Source organism: Ambystoma mexicanum, chromosome 3p, assembly GCF_040938575.1.
Source record: "Ambystoma mexicanum isolate Mex_15411 chromosome 3p, UKY_AmexF1_1, whole genome shotgun sequence".
Lineage (NCBI taxonomy): Eukaryota > Metazoa > Chordata > Amphibia > Caudata > Ambystomatidae > Ambystoma > Ambystoma mexicanum.
In genome coordinates, this window is record NC_090925.1 from 588,220,754 (window position 1) to 588,236,060 (window position 15,307).

Here is a 15,307-nt window from a genome sequence, read left to right on the forward strand (position 1 = left end):
CCATTGGTCCTACCCATTCTGCTGGACACACGCCAGACGCCATCATCCACTCCAACCTCACGCTCTCTACTCCCATGGTCACCCCTCTTTCCTGGTCTGACCACTCACTCCTAATAACTCATCTGGGTCCCTATGGCCCTGTGTCAACTCCTTATAATGCTCTGCCAACCTTGTTCACGAACATCCGACCGATAAAACGAGTGTCAGTTGCTGCCTTCTCTTCCACCTTCATTCCCCCTTGCCCACCCAACACAGACTCTTCCACTGATTCTATCCTTAGCAACCTCTATCTGTCCATAACCAACATCTCCTCTCTCGCCGCTGCTCTTGCTGATCTCTGCAACCACTCGTGCCCTCTCCTTAAAAATCCCTCTGCAGACCCTTCCTGCCCAGCCAACTACAGCCCCATTTCCATCAACCCCTTCCTGGGGAAACTACTTGAGAAGTTGGCCCTCCCCCAACTCAACTCTCATACCGAACTTGTTGGCGGTCACATGACCATCAGTCTGGATTCCGAGCATCCAGAGGCACAGAAACTGCTCTTCTGAACACCTGTGAAGAACTGCTCATATCCCTTGATTCCTTCTCCCCTGCTGTCCTCATCCTTCTTGATCTCTCTTCTGCATATGACAGAGTGAACCATTCCATCCTCATAAAAAGGCTCCATGATACCCTTGGTATCTCGGAGAAGGCACTAGACAGGCTTACCTCCTTCCCAACTGACCGTTCCTCCAAAACCATTCTGGGCCCTTTCTCCTGCCCTACTTCCTCCTCCACCTGTGGCGTCCCCCAGGGCTCCATTCTTTCGCCCCGGCTTTTTAACATATACCTTTCTCTGTTGGCATGTGTTAGGCAGAAACCTGTGCAGTTCCCTCTGGGACCACTGCAAAAGATTTAGGACTGCAGGTGTTTGGCGGTAAACCCACTTGTTAGCAGTCTGTACCACACAGATTCACTTGGTAGCTGTGGCTGAGCAGTCAGACTTCCCTCAAGACGGGTTAGGCAGCATACAGAGTATTCACAATAGGTCAAAAGAACACAATAGAACAAGTAAACACTGACCAGTGCTTGGTGTAAAACAGATATAATTATTTATTTAAAACCACATCTAGAAAAACACACAGTCACTAATAGTAAGCAATCCAAAAACACAGTCACTAAAAGATATAGACTCCCTTAAACGAATATTGGACAAGTCTTAAGTAAAGCCCCACTAATTTTCAGACAGCGGTGAGCGCTTAACGTAGATGGCACTCTAATAATTCGTTTTTAAAAAAGGGAGAGAAAAGCAGAGAATAAATTGAAACAGATCCCAACACTTTTTCACGAACACAACAAGAGGGGAAGGCAAAGTAACACCGTGAGTTTAGAGTCAGTAGGCCGAATCCGCTTTAAGAGGATCAAACTGAAATGTGTCCAAGGTCACACGGTTGCAGTGCACAAAAGTCTTGTAACGGTTCAAAAAAGGAGTTGGACCAAAGAAAGGGACCAGTTAGAGGGTCAAGGCGGCCAGCCCAGTCCAGAAGGTTAAGGGATTATTATCACCTTGTATCAATCTTTAGAAAAGGAGGCCTGGCAGACATGGTACCTTAAAGTGGTGAGAATACTCCAGCGGGGGCAGTTGTTCCTGGCAGCGGATGCAAGTCGGTGCTTCGTCCGCGGGAAGAGAAGATCTCGTCGGGGAGGAAGACAGGAGTCCGTTGCACTGCCAGGGAAGAAACCAGCCGCGGAGTTTCTCAGGTAAAAGGATCGGTCCTTTAATTCGCGGACCAGTGATAAGTGGCTATCCGGTTGCCGGGGTGCTTGGCACGGGCGATTCGACCACAAGCCGGTCTGGGGTGCGAAGAGAAGAAGGTAATCTGGTTGTGCCCACCAGTCAGGGGAAGAAGCCTCTCCAGCCGGGAGATCTTCTCTGTCGTCAGGAAGTGGCGAGTCGGTCCCGCAGGGCTCCACCGGTGGTGTCGTCGTGGTAGGTCGGCTCAGCTTCTCCCTCGTCGGATTCTCAGGTCCTGTGGCGACTTCTGAAGTTCCAGTCCCCAAAGCCCTGCTTTTATGCAGCATTCCCCCATTCACTCAGCCTAGCTGTCAATCAAACATGCTAAGTGTGCGACTTGAGTTACCAAGGTAACTCAGTCCAGGGTGCCTAAAGCCCCTCCCACACCCTCTGTGGTACCCAGACAGAGTGGCACCACTTTTGGAGGCTTCTGTGGAGAAGCCCGCCAAAAAGTGGAACAAAGGGCTCGACTTGGGTTGGAGTCACAGAAGAGAACACAAACGCCATTTTAGAATCGAGTGCTGGCAAAAAGTACCAACCGGCGAATTAATATTAATTAAATAAACCGGCGGTATGTTCGAGGCTATGAGAATTAAATAATTAAAGTTGGTAGCCTCGAACAATGGGAAAATCCCATAGGGATATATTCGCGGTCGAATATAAAAAGAAGTATCCACTGCCACCAGCCAAAACTCGATCAGGGGGGACGGAGACGTGCCCCCTTGACTAACAGACCCCGGGGCAATTGAATTGCCCCGACCAGTATGTCCACAATATGATGGTTTGTACCGGTTTCTGTTAATAATTTGGGAATAGTAAAGCCAATGGTGACTTAACATGCCCTGGGAGACAGTAGTCAGTCCCAGGGTATGGAGTCTATGGTGGGGTGTCACTATGACACCCCTGTGTCACTGCACGGAGGGTGCTGTGTAACACACATAGTAAAAACATATGAGACCCTATGGAGTAAAGGACCCCATAGCTCATAAAACACATTAACAGTCAAAGGAACACCATAAATCATGTCCAAGAGTGGGAGAAAAAGAGTCTAACTCTTGGCAGGAGAAAAAAACAAACTCCAGAAATCCAGCAAAGCTGCTGGGGGACTCAGTAGGTTAGGAAATTCAGCCTAAAGAGAGAATTCTCCCTAACAGCATGCCTCATTTCCTCCTTCTCCCCCAACTTCCAGTGCTACGCTGACGACACACAACTCTTCTGCAAACTTCTTAATGATGCCCTTGCACCCTCCCGTCATCACTGACTGCCTCTCGGGCATCCAGGCCTGGTGCACTGCTAATGACCTCTGCCTCAATGCCAGCCAAACAGAGATTCTCCCTAGTGGGTCACCTGCACCCTACTTCTTCCCTTCACTCTGGCCTTCCTCCATGGGCTCCCCACTAGCTCCTCCGCTGAAGCCACGAATCTCTGAGTCATATTCGACTCCTCCCGTTCCTTCATCCCTCATATTCAGGACATTGTCAAGAAGTCCCACTTTCAGCTCTTCCTTCTCAAAAGGAACGCTACCCTTCCTCAGAGACTCAATGATACCCGTGCTCTGGTTCTCACCAGGCTAGACTACTGCAACAGCCTCCTCCTCAATCTTCCTTCATCCGCCCTGAAACCCCTCCAAGTAACCCAGAATAGGGCAGCAAGACTTATCCTTGGCCTCAAGCCCAGGGACTACATCTCTCCTCCCCTACACAGCCTTCACTGGCTCCCAGCCTCACCACAGATTAAATTCAAATCCCTCTGTATGATCCACAAGGATATCTGGGGCCGGGGACCACTCTCTCTTCAATGCTTCATGACCGAATACTCCCCTTCTAGACTCATGCGTGTCGTGAATTTCCCCCCTTCTCACCTGAGTCCGCCTCTTGTAGGATTCCGCGGGGAGATTCTTTTTGCGCACGGATCAGGTTTTATACAAGCCCGCTCGAGTCTCTTCTGGCTCCAGCGTGCGTTCAGCGTTCCAGGATCTCGGAGATTCAGGACGTCCAGGAAAGGAGGAAGCGTACACAAGGGGTACGTGGAATCCAGGAACAAGGTGAAGAGGAAATGGTGGCAGGAATAGGAATAAGGATCCAGGAACTTAGGATAAGGAATAGTTTGCAAGTTACGAGACACACGTCTAGTCACTACCTGATGATAGCGTTGAGACGCGCTGGGCCGCGGGGGCATGGCCTATTTGTAGGACGTACTACGTCCGCCGTGAAGGCTGGCGCGAGGCGTGTCACGCAAGACGGCCATGTTGGGAGCATCAAGGAATGCAAGCCCCGCTGCGATAAGAACCAGGAAGTCCAGAAAGGGCGCATTCTGTGATTCATGACAATGCGTTCCTCTGGCACCAACTCCTTGCATGTGAAGCAGTTTGCTAAACAGAGAGCTGGTGGTCGTTCACTTTCCTCAGCGGGCTCCCTCCTGTGGAATAGCCTCCCGCCCCCTCTGCGTCTTGAGCAGGACCGCCTTAAGTTCCATAAAAGTCTCAAGACCTTCCTCTTCACCTCTTCACCTCTTCCTTCTCCTCCTCTCTTCCCTGCTAATCATACAGTAGCGTGACTGATGTGCAGGGCCCTTGTGTATCCTCGGGGCCCTGACGCCCCACATCTCTCATCCCTGCTGCTGTCTATTTACCGCACTTACTTAGGCTCACCCTCCCCATGGGAGGTTGCACTTACGTTCTTCTCTTCTTAGCACTTCACCCTGAGCACCACAGCACCTATCCCTTACCCCCTCCCTTCTGCACTTGCACGTTCTGAACACTTACAAGGCATAGTAGGTTTGTCTCCCCTCCCTTTTATTCTCATTATTTGTTTGTACTATTAATTCAATTATTTTCTTTTTTTGTAATTCATTGTCTACCTTCCCCTGTACCCACTCTGTTGCCCTGCGGGCGCATCGAAACAGTTTTGCTAATTGTATAGGCGCCTAACAAATGACCAATAAATACAATAAATAACTAACCCGATTCTCACTGATGGACAACAAAGTTACAGGTTATGTACCAGTTAGACAATTTACATAATCACAAATATTTATTTACAAAGTCATCCCTGTACCCTCCATTGGCTAATACAAAGTCATTTAATCCCCCTAGCTCTAAAAACCCCAAGAGGGAGGAAGGATAGCTCAGGGGCAACGCGTGCGTCTTGGAAGCAAGACAACACAGTTTTCAATCCCAATCCCATGCTTAGAAACCACTCGCGGTATTAACCGCGTTATAAAAAGAACAATTATTATTGGATGCATTGACAAAGTACAACCCCTTTGACATGTGACCTTCTTTCATAGTCAGTTATGATGTACTCCACATAATGCATTTATTATTCAAGAATAACTCTATTTATTATTCAGAACATGTGACAAATCCATTAACCCAAATGGCGATTGTGAAAGGCTTTCCATAAACACGTTAAGGCATGGGGAGGGAGATAAATAAATAAGCACGCCTTTGAAGCAGCAGTAGAAATCCTTAACCTCCCAGATGATGGGCATCCCATAATACCTCCATGTTTCCATAATGGACCACATATTTCCCAATGCCCTAAATGTGTCCGCAATCTAAACCATTGTTCAATTTCCACATGTTAGTTTCCCCTTCAATGAACTCCTCTCTCGCATGCCTAAAGCTCCCCACTATATACTTCTCAGCGCTTCAAATTGTACAGTGCACAATACATTTATCCCTGCTACTGCTACTCATGTTGGTGCCTACTGTGACTCTAAAATGTGTCCAATTAAAACACAAAGTAACACTCATTTCAATTCTTCAAACTACATTAAACACATATTTAAGTGCAACATTGCATCTAACCCAGCCGCACCATGGCATAGTACAATTTATGTAGTGCAACCCTCTTTCCCGCGTCGGGAACTAAAACGTCTACCCCAACATAGGATAGCTCCCAACCATTTACAACAGCTTGCAGGGTGAGAGCTCTGCATGGGACATGTGAGCAATAGCATATGAACATCACAGGAAGAGACTAACTACAGCAAGTATAAAATAAGAGACCCATAAAAAACGCAAAGTTCTAAGCTTCTTGTATGAGCTACGGAGCTGAAATACTAGGCCCAGATGCATGCCGGAGCTGAAATACTAGGCCCAGATGCATGCCGCCATTGAACAGTGCTCTTCCCACAGATGTAGAATATATGAGTTCACTTTACTGCTGCAGTTAGTGGACTTCTGGCAGCAGACAGCCTGCTACCTACTGTTGCAGGTGCTCCGAGGCTAGGAGAGGCAGGTACTGGAGCACAACGTTATTGGCTGCCATGCTCCAGACTCTGGGTGAGCTAATACTCGCCCACACTGACACAGCTCGTCCTGTAGGCCCAGTCAGTGTGGGCAATACTACCTGCTGTTGTAGGCTGCACCCTGAAGTGTAAGTCCCTAGGTATGCCAGCACAGGGTCAGAGAAGCCAGAATGGAGTACCACAGCTGTGCTGGCCAAACAACTTTATGAATATGAATATACAAGCACTTTCACGCAGCCAGAAGATGGCTGTTATCAATTACTCGACAAAACACTGAATACGTAACACCCAAAGAAGACCTGCAAATGTAAGCTTGTAAGCATACTCCTCCCTTCCCAATAACCTAACATCTCCATGCTGCTCTCTAGTAACAGGACATGATAATTACAGCCCAGGCTGAGAAAGGTAGTTACGGCTATAGTATGCAGATTACATCCCACAAAATCGCAGCCTCAGCCCAAGAGGAAAACTGACCCCCACACCAGTATAGTCATCGCCATAAAGTTGGTCGTAAGAACTTCTAGGAAACTGGGTCCAGGGATTTTCTCCCAGTGAATGCATAGTTCTAAATGTAACCTCATTTAAATGGTCCCTCCCAGCCTTCCTGTCGAACAGAACCCAGCCATCCATGGACATTCAGCACTTATGACAGTTAAGTAGAAGGTAATTTGCTCTTCCGTTTCCTTGTGCATGGTTTAGGCTCACACTGACACCCTGGCATTATAGAAGGCTTAAAAGCCTGAGTTAAAGACATACTTGCATCATTGAAGTAAGTCACACAAAAAGGTGGCAGACTGCCAGTGTAACGGGTCAGATGAATGCTCAAGTAACACCCACTGCCACTACTCAGATGAGTATACCAGTACCACTTCCTATTCCTACCCTTCGCCATTGTCATCCAGGTGAGAAATAATACCAGCTGAGACAGCCCTACCGCCCCTGGAGTCTGGGTGAAAGACGAAACTAACTAGGACCATGAAGTGTTGTTTTAAATAGAATAGATGGTGTGACCAGAATGACAGGTATTCATGTGTCTAGAAATAGAGAATAACTAGATGGCTACACACATACACACAAAGTAAACATAGCAGACGAGTAGCTGTAGACAGGAGGAGCACATAGACACGAAGAATATTCGCACCTAGATATGAAGTACATATACACACAGACATGACAGATATTTGCACGTAGGCACGAAATACATTTATACATATATGTGCAGCCGCTGTATCCATTAACATGTACAAGATGCAGGGCATAACATGAAGAATGAACCGTAGTGCAGCTATTTTCCTAAACGAAGAGTCTGCAGCAGGTTTCAGAATTTAGTAAGGCTTCAGAACCCAAGATGTTAAATGTATTATAGAAACCTATGCAGACCTCAAGAAGTAACTCATGAGCTGGAGCCAAGGTCAGAAGCTAGGAGGGAGTAGTGGATGAAAGAAATGCAGGCATGAGATAACAGTTCCCAGGACGATATGCGGTACACTCCTCAGTTAATCAAGTTTAATAAGAGCACAAAAACAAACCCTTGATGTCCAGGTGCGCAAGATCAGCATGCCAAAAGCCTTTTTACAAAGGAACTGACCATTGCCATGAGTGGCCACAAAGAACACAACGTTCACGGTAGAATAAGCTAAAACCCTAATAAATAGAAGGAAATCCACTCTCAAACATGGTATCCCAACACGTGATCTAGATAGGAAAACACTATCTATTCATTATGTGCCAAACATAGATAGGACATGTGCTGAACTTCCTCAATATGCACACAGACACCTGACAGCACACAATGCAAAGTTCAAAGAATAAGGGGAGGCCTGATTGTGTCAGGATGATGAGGAGTATTCTTGAATTGGAAATATGGCAGACCATGAAAGCCTCTTCTCCCACTTGTGTCTTATCTTGACGTCCTGTCAAAGTGTCCAAGGTTGGTAAGCAAGAGGCCAACCAATAAGAAATCCCCTTGCCACATCGACCCTGATGGATAGCACCAACTAATCAATTAGCCTTATTGTGATTCATTAGAAATAATATCTGTAGGTAAGATGGGCCCAGGTGGAGCCATTAGATAGGTAATCACCAATGGAGTGACTAACCCCTAAACATTCTATATGTAGCTGGACCTACTAACCAACCCCAACTTCCCGTAGGTTTTGTAAACTGATAATGTAATGTGTCGACATTGATGACGCAATTTCGTAACAAAACCAGCTTGTAATTGTTAGAAAGATGAAAGTTAAAAGATTAAATGCGTGTATGCTGTCCCAGTTTCGGTTTGTTGTCTACATAAAGGGTTTTGACATGCACCCGAGTCTTCATCATTGAGTATTTTTCCTGACTGATTGTCTGATCCTCGGCACCTTTTTACCACCACTCTATACCAAAGGACAGACGTCTGAGCCCAACTTTCCCTACCTACCCTCTTTATTGCACATCCACATTCACCTTTTTAGAGTCTATTGAACAAAGCTTGGATAGGGAGCTCTGGATATATGTTCTCACTGTATCTAAGGATGCGCTACTATATTTTGAAACTTACTTCCAAGTAAGGCACCAAACTTTATCAAATTAGCTAACATAGATCAGTCAATCCCATTCCACATCAACCTGCCAAGCAGGTATGGCTCTTGGAGGATCTAAATTCTGCATCTTAACCTCCAACTTGCACTGCATTCAGCTTTACAAGGATAACTCTTGGTCTGGCACTACAGTCGGGCGGCTTGGCAGCCGCAGACTATACTCCTGGTTTAAAGGTTGGGACATTTCAAAGGCATGCTTGAGAACAACTGAAGCCCATTACGCATTCATATGCTCACTAATGATAGTACCACGAAATCACTGTACTAGACACTACCCTCACAGAAAATAGCTCATCACTGGAAGGTTTCACACCCTCTCTTTCCAATCAACATTCGTTTGATCTACTGTCAATGATTGCACATGCGCCCCTACTAACAGAGGTATACACCCTCTTCCTGTCTCCGACTTGCACCTTTCCACTTGCCAGTCTCGTTTCTACCTACTCCTGCATCTCTTAGTCCCTCAGCCTTTTTCCTCCATTTCCTTTCTACCACAGACCATGTTCAGGTTCACTCGGGGTGGGGATAAAATAAGCCACTATCCAAACAAGCTTCAGTGACATAAAACCACTATTGTGCTGATGGGTGCATTATAAAAGATTTGCAACATAACATAAGCACTGGGACAAAGCAGAGGACACAGAGGTAATGTCTGCCCTGTCCCTCCTCAGAGATCGTCTATGGATCCACAGTTGGGACGTCTGAGGGGGCACAGACAGGGGTTGTTGGGGGGTCGCCTGCCATGGTCATCCGGCAGGCGCCCCTGGGCGCTATCTCTGCTAGCGCCGTGCAGTCCCACTAGGTGTGGGGGTGGGGGCCTGCCCTGGACATCCGGCATGGCCCCGGGTGCCATGGGCCTCGGCACCCTGGCGTGGGGTCACAGCCTGCCAGGCCTCTGACTGAGTGGACCTCGGCTGCCATCCTGGCATACGGGTCCCTCAGTGTCTGGGCGTGCAGGCCTGTGCCTCCACGTGTAGGCCTGGTGCCTACATGGATAATGAGACACGGACTCAGTCGTTCCTCTTTGGGAGTCTGCAGCCGCTCTGTCTCACGTGCCTGCAGGGGCTCCTTTTATTTAAAGGGGCCATACACGTGAGGAAAACACATCCCCTTAAAGGGGCAATGCACACAGGAGGGTCCCACCTAGCAGGGATCGTGTATGGTCCCCGACTTCTTCAAGTCGAGGCAGAAGCTAGGAGGCAAGGGAGCAATGTCACGTCCTTACCTCTAAACAGCTGCAACTGTCAAAGACCACGCTCGGCCACTCCATTCCCACAACAGTCTCTTTTCACTATAGAAACACAGTTGAGAATGAGACAAGTTCGGTCCCTGTCCCTCTTCCTGCTTACACAATGCCACTTTTAAAACTATGTTCTTCTGGGGCATTTTGGGACATCATCATCTAAACATGATGGTATGCAATGTAAATGAGGATAGGGCTGACAAGACAGAATGATGTCATAGCGCTGTAAACAATGCGCCTAACCAACACCTCCCGGGTACGGCTGTAGTCGGCGGTGGGCGCTACATAAACACTGTTACCCATCTCTTGCTGTTAGCAAACGTCCCTCTTACCCAGCTGGCGATGGAGCAAATTCCCAAAACGGCACCCATTTCTGCACTTCTTCAAGAGATTAAAGAATACTCGTGTTTACTTTTCTCCTAGAGCTCTGACACCCTCTGTCATTATCTCCAGATGACACCGTCACAGTGACATCCTGAATCCCAAGCGTGTAATAGACACAGAAGAAGGACACCTAACAAGGGTAGTGCGTGTGTAGTGCAAGGATTCTTCTGAGATCGGAGAGCCATCTTGAAACATTCAATTCACTGGTAATTTCCATGCACAGAATATCCGTCGTCGTAAATGTATGGAAGGGGAGAAGTTGCACGCATTCGACGTATTTGGCAGATACTGTTGAATTGTTAAGTGCATCACAAATGTGCTCTTTACAATTACGACAAATGTACATGAGACGAGATAATAAATCACTGAGAGCAGGGATGGTACGTCTGATCTTCCTTTATTCTAGAACGTTACTGACTTTCGGTGGTAGCCCCGCCTCTTTTAGAACGAGAACAATGGAAAGGAGACTTGGCTCCTTAATAAGTGATTAATGACAACAGAAAGAGACACAACTTCTCCCCCCCCCCCCCACACAAGTGCATAGCTCTCAACTCACACGCTTTTGGCAGGTGTCACCCTCCTTGTAAAGGGCTGACTCACCACCAACCCTCCTGCATACATGCCAACATTCAGACACAGCTGGGAGGGAGATTTCCAAAGGGAAATCGGGAGACCAACATTTCCCCATAGGAATGCATTGGCGCTACAGCTATTTCAGGCGGGAGACAGTGAAAAATAGCCCGATTTTTCGCTGAAAAATCGTGAGTCTCCCGCCTAAATCGGGAGGGTTGGTATGTATGCTCCTGCACGCCCATTCATTCCAATGATATGATATGATATGATACATAGCTCTCAACTCACCCGCTTTTGGCGGGTGTCACCGGCCTTCAAAGCAGACAAATCACCCGCCAAGTCCCTCATACGCCCATTCACTTCAATGGGCCTCTCACCCGCCAAAAAGAAAATCGGGTGTTTTCACCCACCTAGGTGACAAAAAAGGTTGGGAGCTATGTATGATATGGCATTTGTAACGCGCCTATACACAAGTGTTTCAAGGCGTGACGAGGCAAGGAGGGGGGAACAAGGAGAAGACAGACAACGATCCTACTAGGCCAGGTGTCATTCAGATTGTGCAAGTGCAGGGGTAGGAGGAAGGGAGAAAGTGCAAGGGGAGGGGGGGGAAGTGCAGTACAAAGTAAGTAGAATAAAAAATAAATAAATAGGGCCAGCTGGTGGCAAGTGCAAGGTAAGTGCACACAAGTGCTGGGAAGGGGGGGCTGTAGGGATACAGAGACAGTCCCGCAGTGCAGGTGTTGCCAGGGAGGCAGTGCAAGTGGAGAGTGGCTGGGCCCAGGACCGAGGTCGGTGAGAGTGGCCCAGTTGCAGATTCAGAGCAGTTTCAGTGAAGAATTTAGCAGGGGAGAGGGAGAGAGAAAGCAGAAGCAAAGAGGAAGGTTTTGAGGAACTTCCGGATCCAGAGATGGTTCTCCTCAAGTTTCAGGGAGGAAGGAAGGCTGTTCCAGAGGGAGGCCCCTGCCGCGGAGAGAGATCTACCCCCAGCTCGTTGCTTCGAGAAGCGGCTGACCCTGAGGGAGTTGGAGACGGATGAGCGAAGGGCTCGGGAAGGAAGATATTTAGGAAGAGAGAGTTGAAGGTATTTAGGCCCCAGGCCCCAGAAGGCCTTGTGGACAATGCAGAGGGTTTTGAACTTAATCCTCGCAGCCACTGGGAGCCAGTGTAGAGATTTCAGTCCTGGAGAGATACGGTCCCTGGGCTTGAGGCCAAGGACAAGTCTCGCAGTTCTGTTCTGGATGAGCTGCAGAGGGCGGAGAGTGGAGGCAGGCAGATTAAGATAGAGGCTGTTACAGTAGTCCAGCTTCGAGAGAACCAGGGCTTGGGAGACAGTGAGCTTCTGGGGGAAGGAGAGGAAGGGAAGAATACCTCTGAGGAGGTGCAGCTAGTAGTGTGACTTCTTAGAGACGTCAGATATATGAGGAGAGAAGGAGAGTGTGGAGTCGAAGATGACCCCGAGGTTTTTTGCCTTGCAGGTAGGAGCAGGAAGAGGGCCAAGAGAGACTGGCCAGAGGGCTGCAGGGAAGGAGGGAGTGGGTGTGCCGATGAGTAGAATCTCAGTCTTACTGGGCGTCTCACCCGCCAAAAACAAAATCGGGTGATTTCATCCGCCTTTCCAACAGAAATGGTTGAGAGCTATGCAAGTGGCTAGTTGGGATTATCAGTTAATCTCTTCTATCCATCTGCATGGTTTAGGTATTGTCCTCCTGGAAGGGCTTGGTGGCGGCAAGGGTGCCTAGGTGGGAGTACATAGCTCTCAATCACACGCTTTTGGCGGGTGTCACCGCCTTGTAAAGGGCTGACTCACCCGACAAGCCTCCTGGACGCCCATTCATTCCAATGGGCGTCTCACCCGCCAAAAACAAAATTGGGTGATTCCACCCGCCTTTGCGACACAAATGGTTGAGAGCTATGGGAGTAGTGTCACTGTCACTATTGTCTGCATCTTGGTCTTCTCCTCTAGACTCATGGTCTATGTCCAAGGATTCGTCTGCTGTATCTTTCCAGACCCCGAGTTCTTGATCTCCTTCAAGGGTTCTGAAAAATGATGAATTCCTCGTGATGGTTCGCAGTGGATTAGCCGCTGTTATCATGGACCCATGTATGTTGGTTACTGTCATGAGTTCGGGCTTGAAGGCCGGGGTGTCCTTGGCGTTTTGAGTTTGTCAGACCAATACTTGATCACCTACTTGGATGAGGCTCAGTCATGCTTGTCTCCTGTGGACAGCGTATTCATAGCTCTCAACTATTTGTGTTGCAAAGGTGGGTGAAATCACCCGATTTTGTTTTTGGCGGGTGAGATGACCATTGGAATGAATGGGCGTGCAGGAGGCTTGGCAGGTGAGTCCGCCCTTTACAGGGCGGGTGACACCCGCTAAAAGCGTGTGAGTTGAGAGCTATGCGTATTCCTTCATTTTCATCTTGCTCGTCTTGTCTTTTGCCCGTGCATCGTCGATGATGGTGGCAGGCAGTGTGCCGCTCGGGTTGTGAGCGAGCCTTGTGTGTATGATCCGGCCGAACATTAGGGCTGAAGGAGATTCGCCTGTGGGGCGTGTTTCTGTATTCCCGCAGCAGCGTGCAGATTGCTTGCATAAATGACCCATTGGTAATGGAGCAGATTTGTAATGTCCATTTGAGATTACTCATGAACTTTTCTGCCATTCGGTTGGCTTGTGGTCATAGTGGCATAATCATCCGGTGTTGGAAGCCTAGATGTTCTGCAAACATTGCAAAATCGTGGCCACTGAAAGGTGGCCCATTGTCTGATTTCACCATCGATGGGATCCCGTAATCTGCGAACGTTTTGTCCAATGCTGGTATCACTGCCTGAGCACTTGTGGAGTGGATGAGATGTACTTCTGGGAAGTGAGACATTTCATCGATGATCACTAGTGCATATTTTCCGTTTGCCAATGGTCCAAACATGTCAACCACCACTTCGTCCCATACTTGTAGGGGCATTTTCCGAGGGTTTTAATGGCGCTGGAAACGTGCGTGGAGCGACTGCTTGACATGCAATGCACTTGCTCAAAAGTGTTTCTACCTTCTCATCCATTTTGGGAAACTACACTTTAGTTTGAATTGTCGCTTTGCTGATACCACCGCTCGGTGTCTTGAGTGAGCTATGGCTAGATCTGGTCTTGCAGACTGGATGGTATAACAAGCCTGTTTTCTTTCAGTAGTAATGATTCATGAGATGTGGATAGTGTGTGTCGGATGAGTTTGAAGGTGTGTAACTGCTCTTCTTCTTTGGTTGATAGATTTTGTTTGTTATGGCGTCTCCTGTGCCACAGACATTAGGCACTCCTGAACGGCTTGGGGCAGTCCGTCGCTCTGCGTTGCCTCTAGTAGTTGGGCTGCGGTGATGGATTTTTGGAGCACATTGTTTATAAGGTAGTTGATGTACTGATTTGCCTTGACTGACTGACGTTCTTCCTGGGCTGGAAGTGGGTACCTGGACAGGAAGTCCGCTGGATTGCTGTCTCTTTCGCCAGTCGGTGGATGATGTTGAATGAGTATTCCTGTAGCCTCAGCCCCTATCCGGCTATTCGAGGTGGCATTTTGGCAGTGGGTTTGCCGTAGATGGTAGTGAGTGCCTGATGGTCAGTGACGATGGTGAATGGGCGACCGTATTAGAACCGGTGATAGTGTTTGCAAGCCCAAACAACTGCTAGACTTTCTTTTTCTGGTTGGGAATAGGCACATTCGGTGGTCGATAGGATGCGACTCGCGTATGCCACTATGCGTCTTGGTGCATTGGGTGGTGCTCCTGGTTTTGATTGTGCCAGGATTGCTCCTAGTCCCACAGGGCTGGCGTCTACGGTAAGTTCTGTGTCATATTCGGGGTCGTAGTAAGCCATGCAGGAGGCATACGCGATCCGTCTCTTGATTTCAAGGAAAGCATTTTCGCATTCGCTTATCCACTGACATTCTTGGTTTTTCCCCGTGAGTAGTCTAAGAGGGGTGCTTACCGATGCGAAATCTTGGATATACCTTGTGCAGTAACTGGCCATTCCTAGAAATGAGCGTACAGCTGATGTGGACGTGGAGGTGGGGGCTTCTACTAGTGCTTGTACCTTCTAAGGGTCTGGTTGCAGGCCATTGTTCGAAAATATGTGTCCAAAGAATTTTAGAGTGGTTTTGCTTATTTCGCATTTGTCCGGGTTGAGCGTAACATGTGCATTTTCAAGCGCCAGGCATACCCTTCTGAGGGTGTTGTCATGTGTTTCTTGAGTGGTGCCAAACATCAGGATGTCATCACTATAGTTTAGCCATTTGGAATATGTTTGATTACTTGATGGATCTTGTTTTGAAATATTTCAGCAGCAGATGACACCCCGAAGCTGAGTCTTATGTATACGAATAAACCCAGATGTGTTGAGAAAGTGGTGATGTACCTTGATGATGGATGCAATTCAAGCTGATGATAGCATTTGTTCAATCCAACTTGGAGAATACTTTGGCACCATGCAATAGGTGCATCATATCTGTCATTCT

General features: G+C 48.0%; 1 protein-coding gene across 4 annotated transcripts in view; it reads right to left on the reverse strand.

Annotated features, from left to right (window-relative positions):
* SERINC3 (serine incorporator 3) overlaps window positions 1-10,342 on the reverse strand; it is a 967,471-nt gene extending 957,129 nt beyond the window's left edge. For all 4 annotated transcript variants that reach the window (XM_069651326.1, XM_069651327.1, XM_069651323.1 and 1 more), the window contains exon 1: window positions 10,186-10,342. In XM_069651326.1, coding sequence (XP_069507427.1) covers window positions 10,186-10,224 — 39 coding nt within the window. In that variant the 5' untranslated portion in view covers window positions 10,225-10,342. The remainder of the gene's footprint in view (window positions 1-10,185) is intronic.
* Window positions 10,343-15,307: the final 4,965 nt, after the last annotated feature.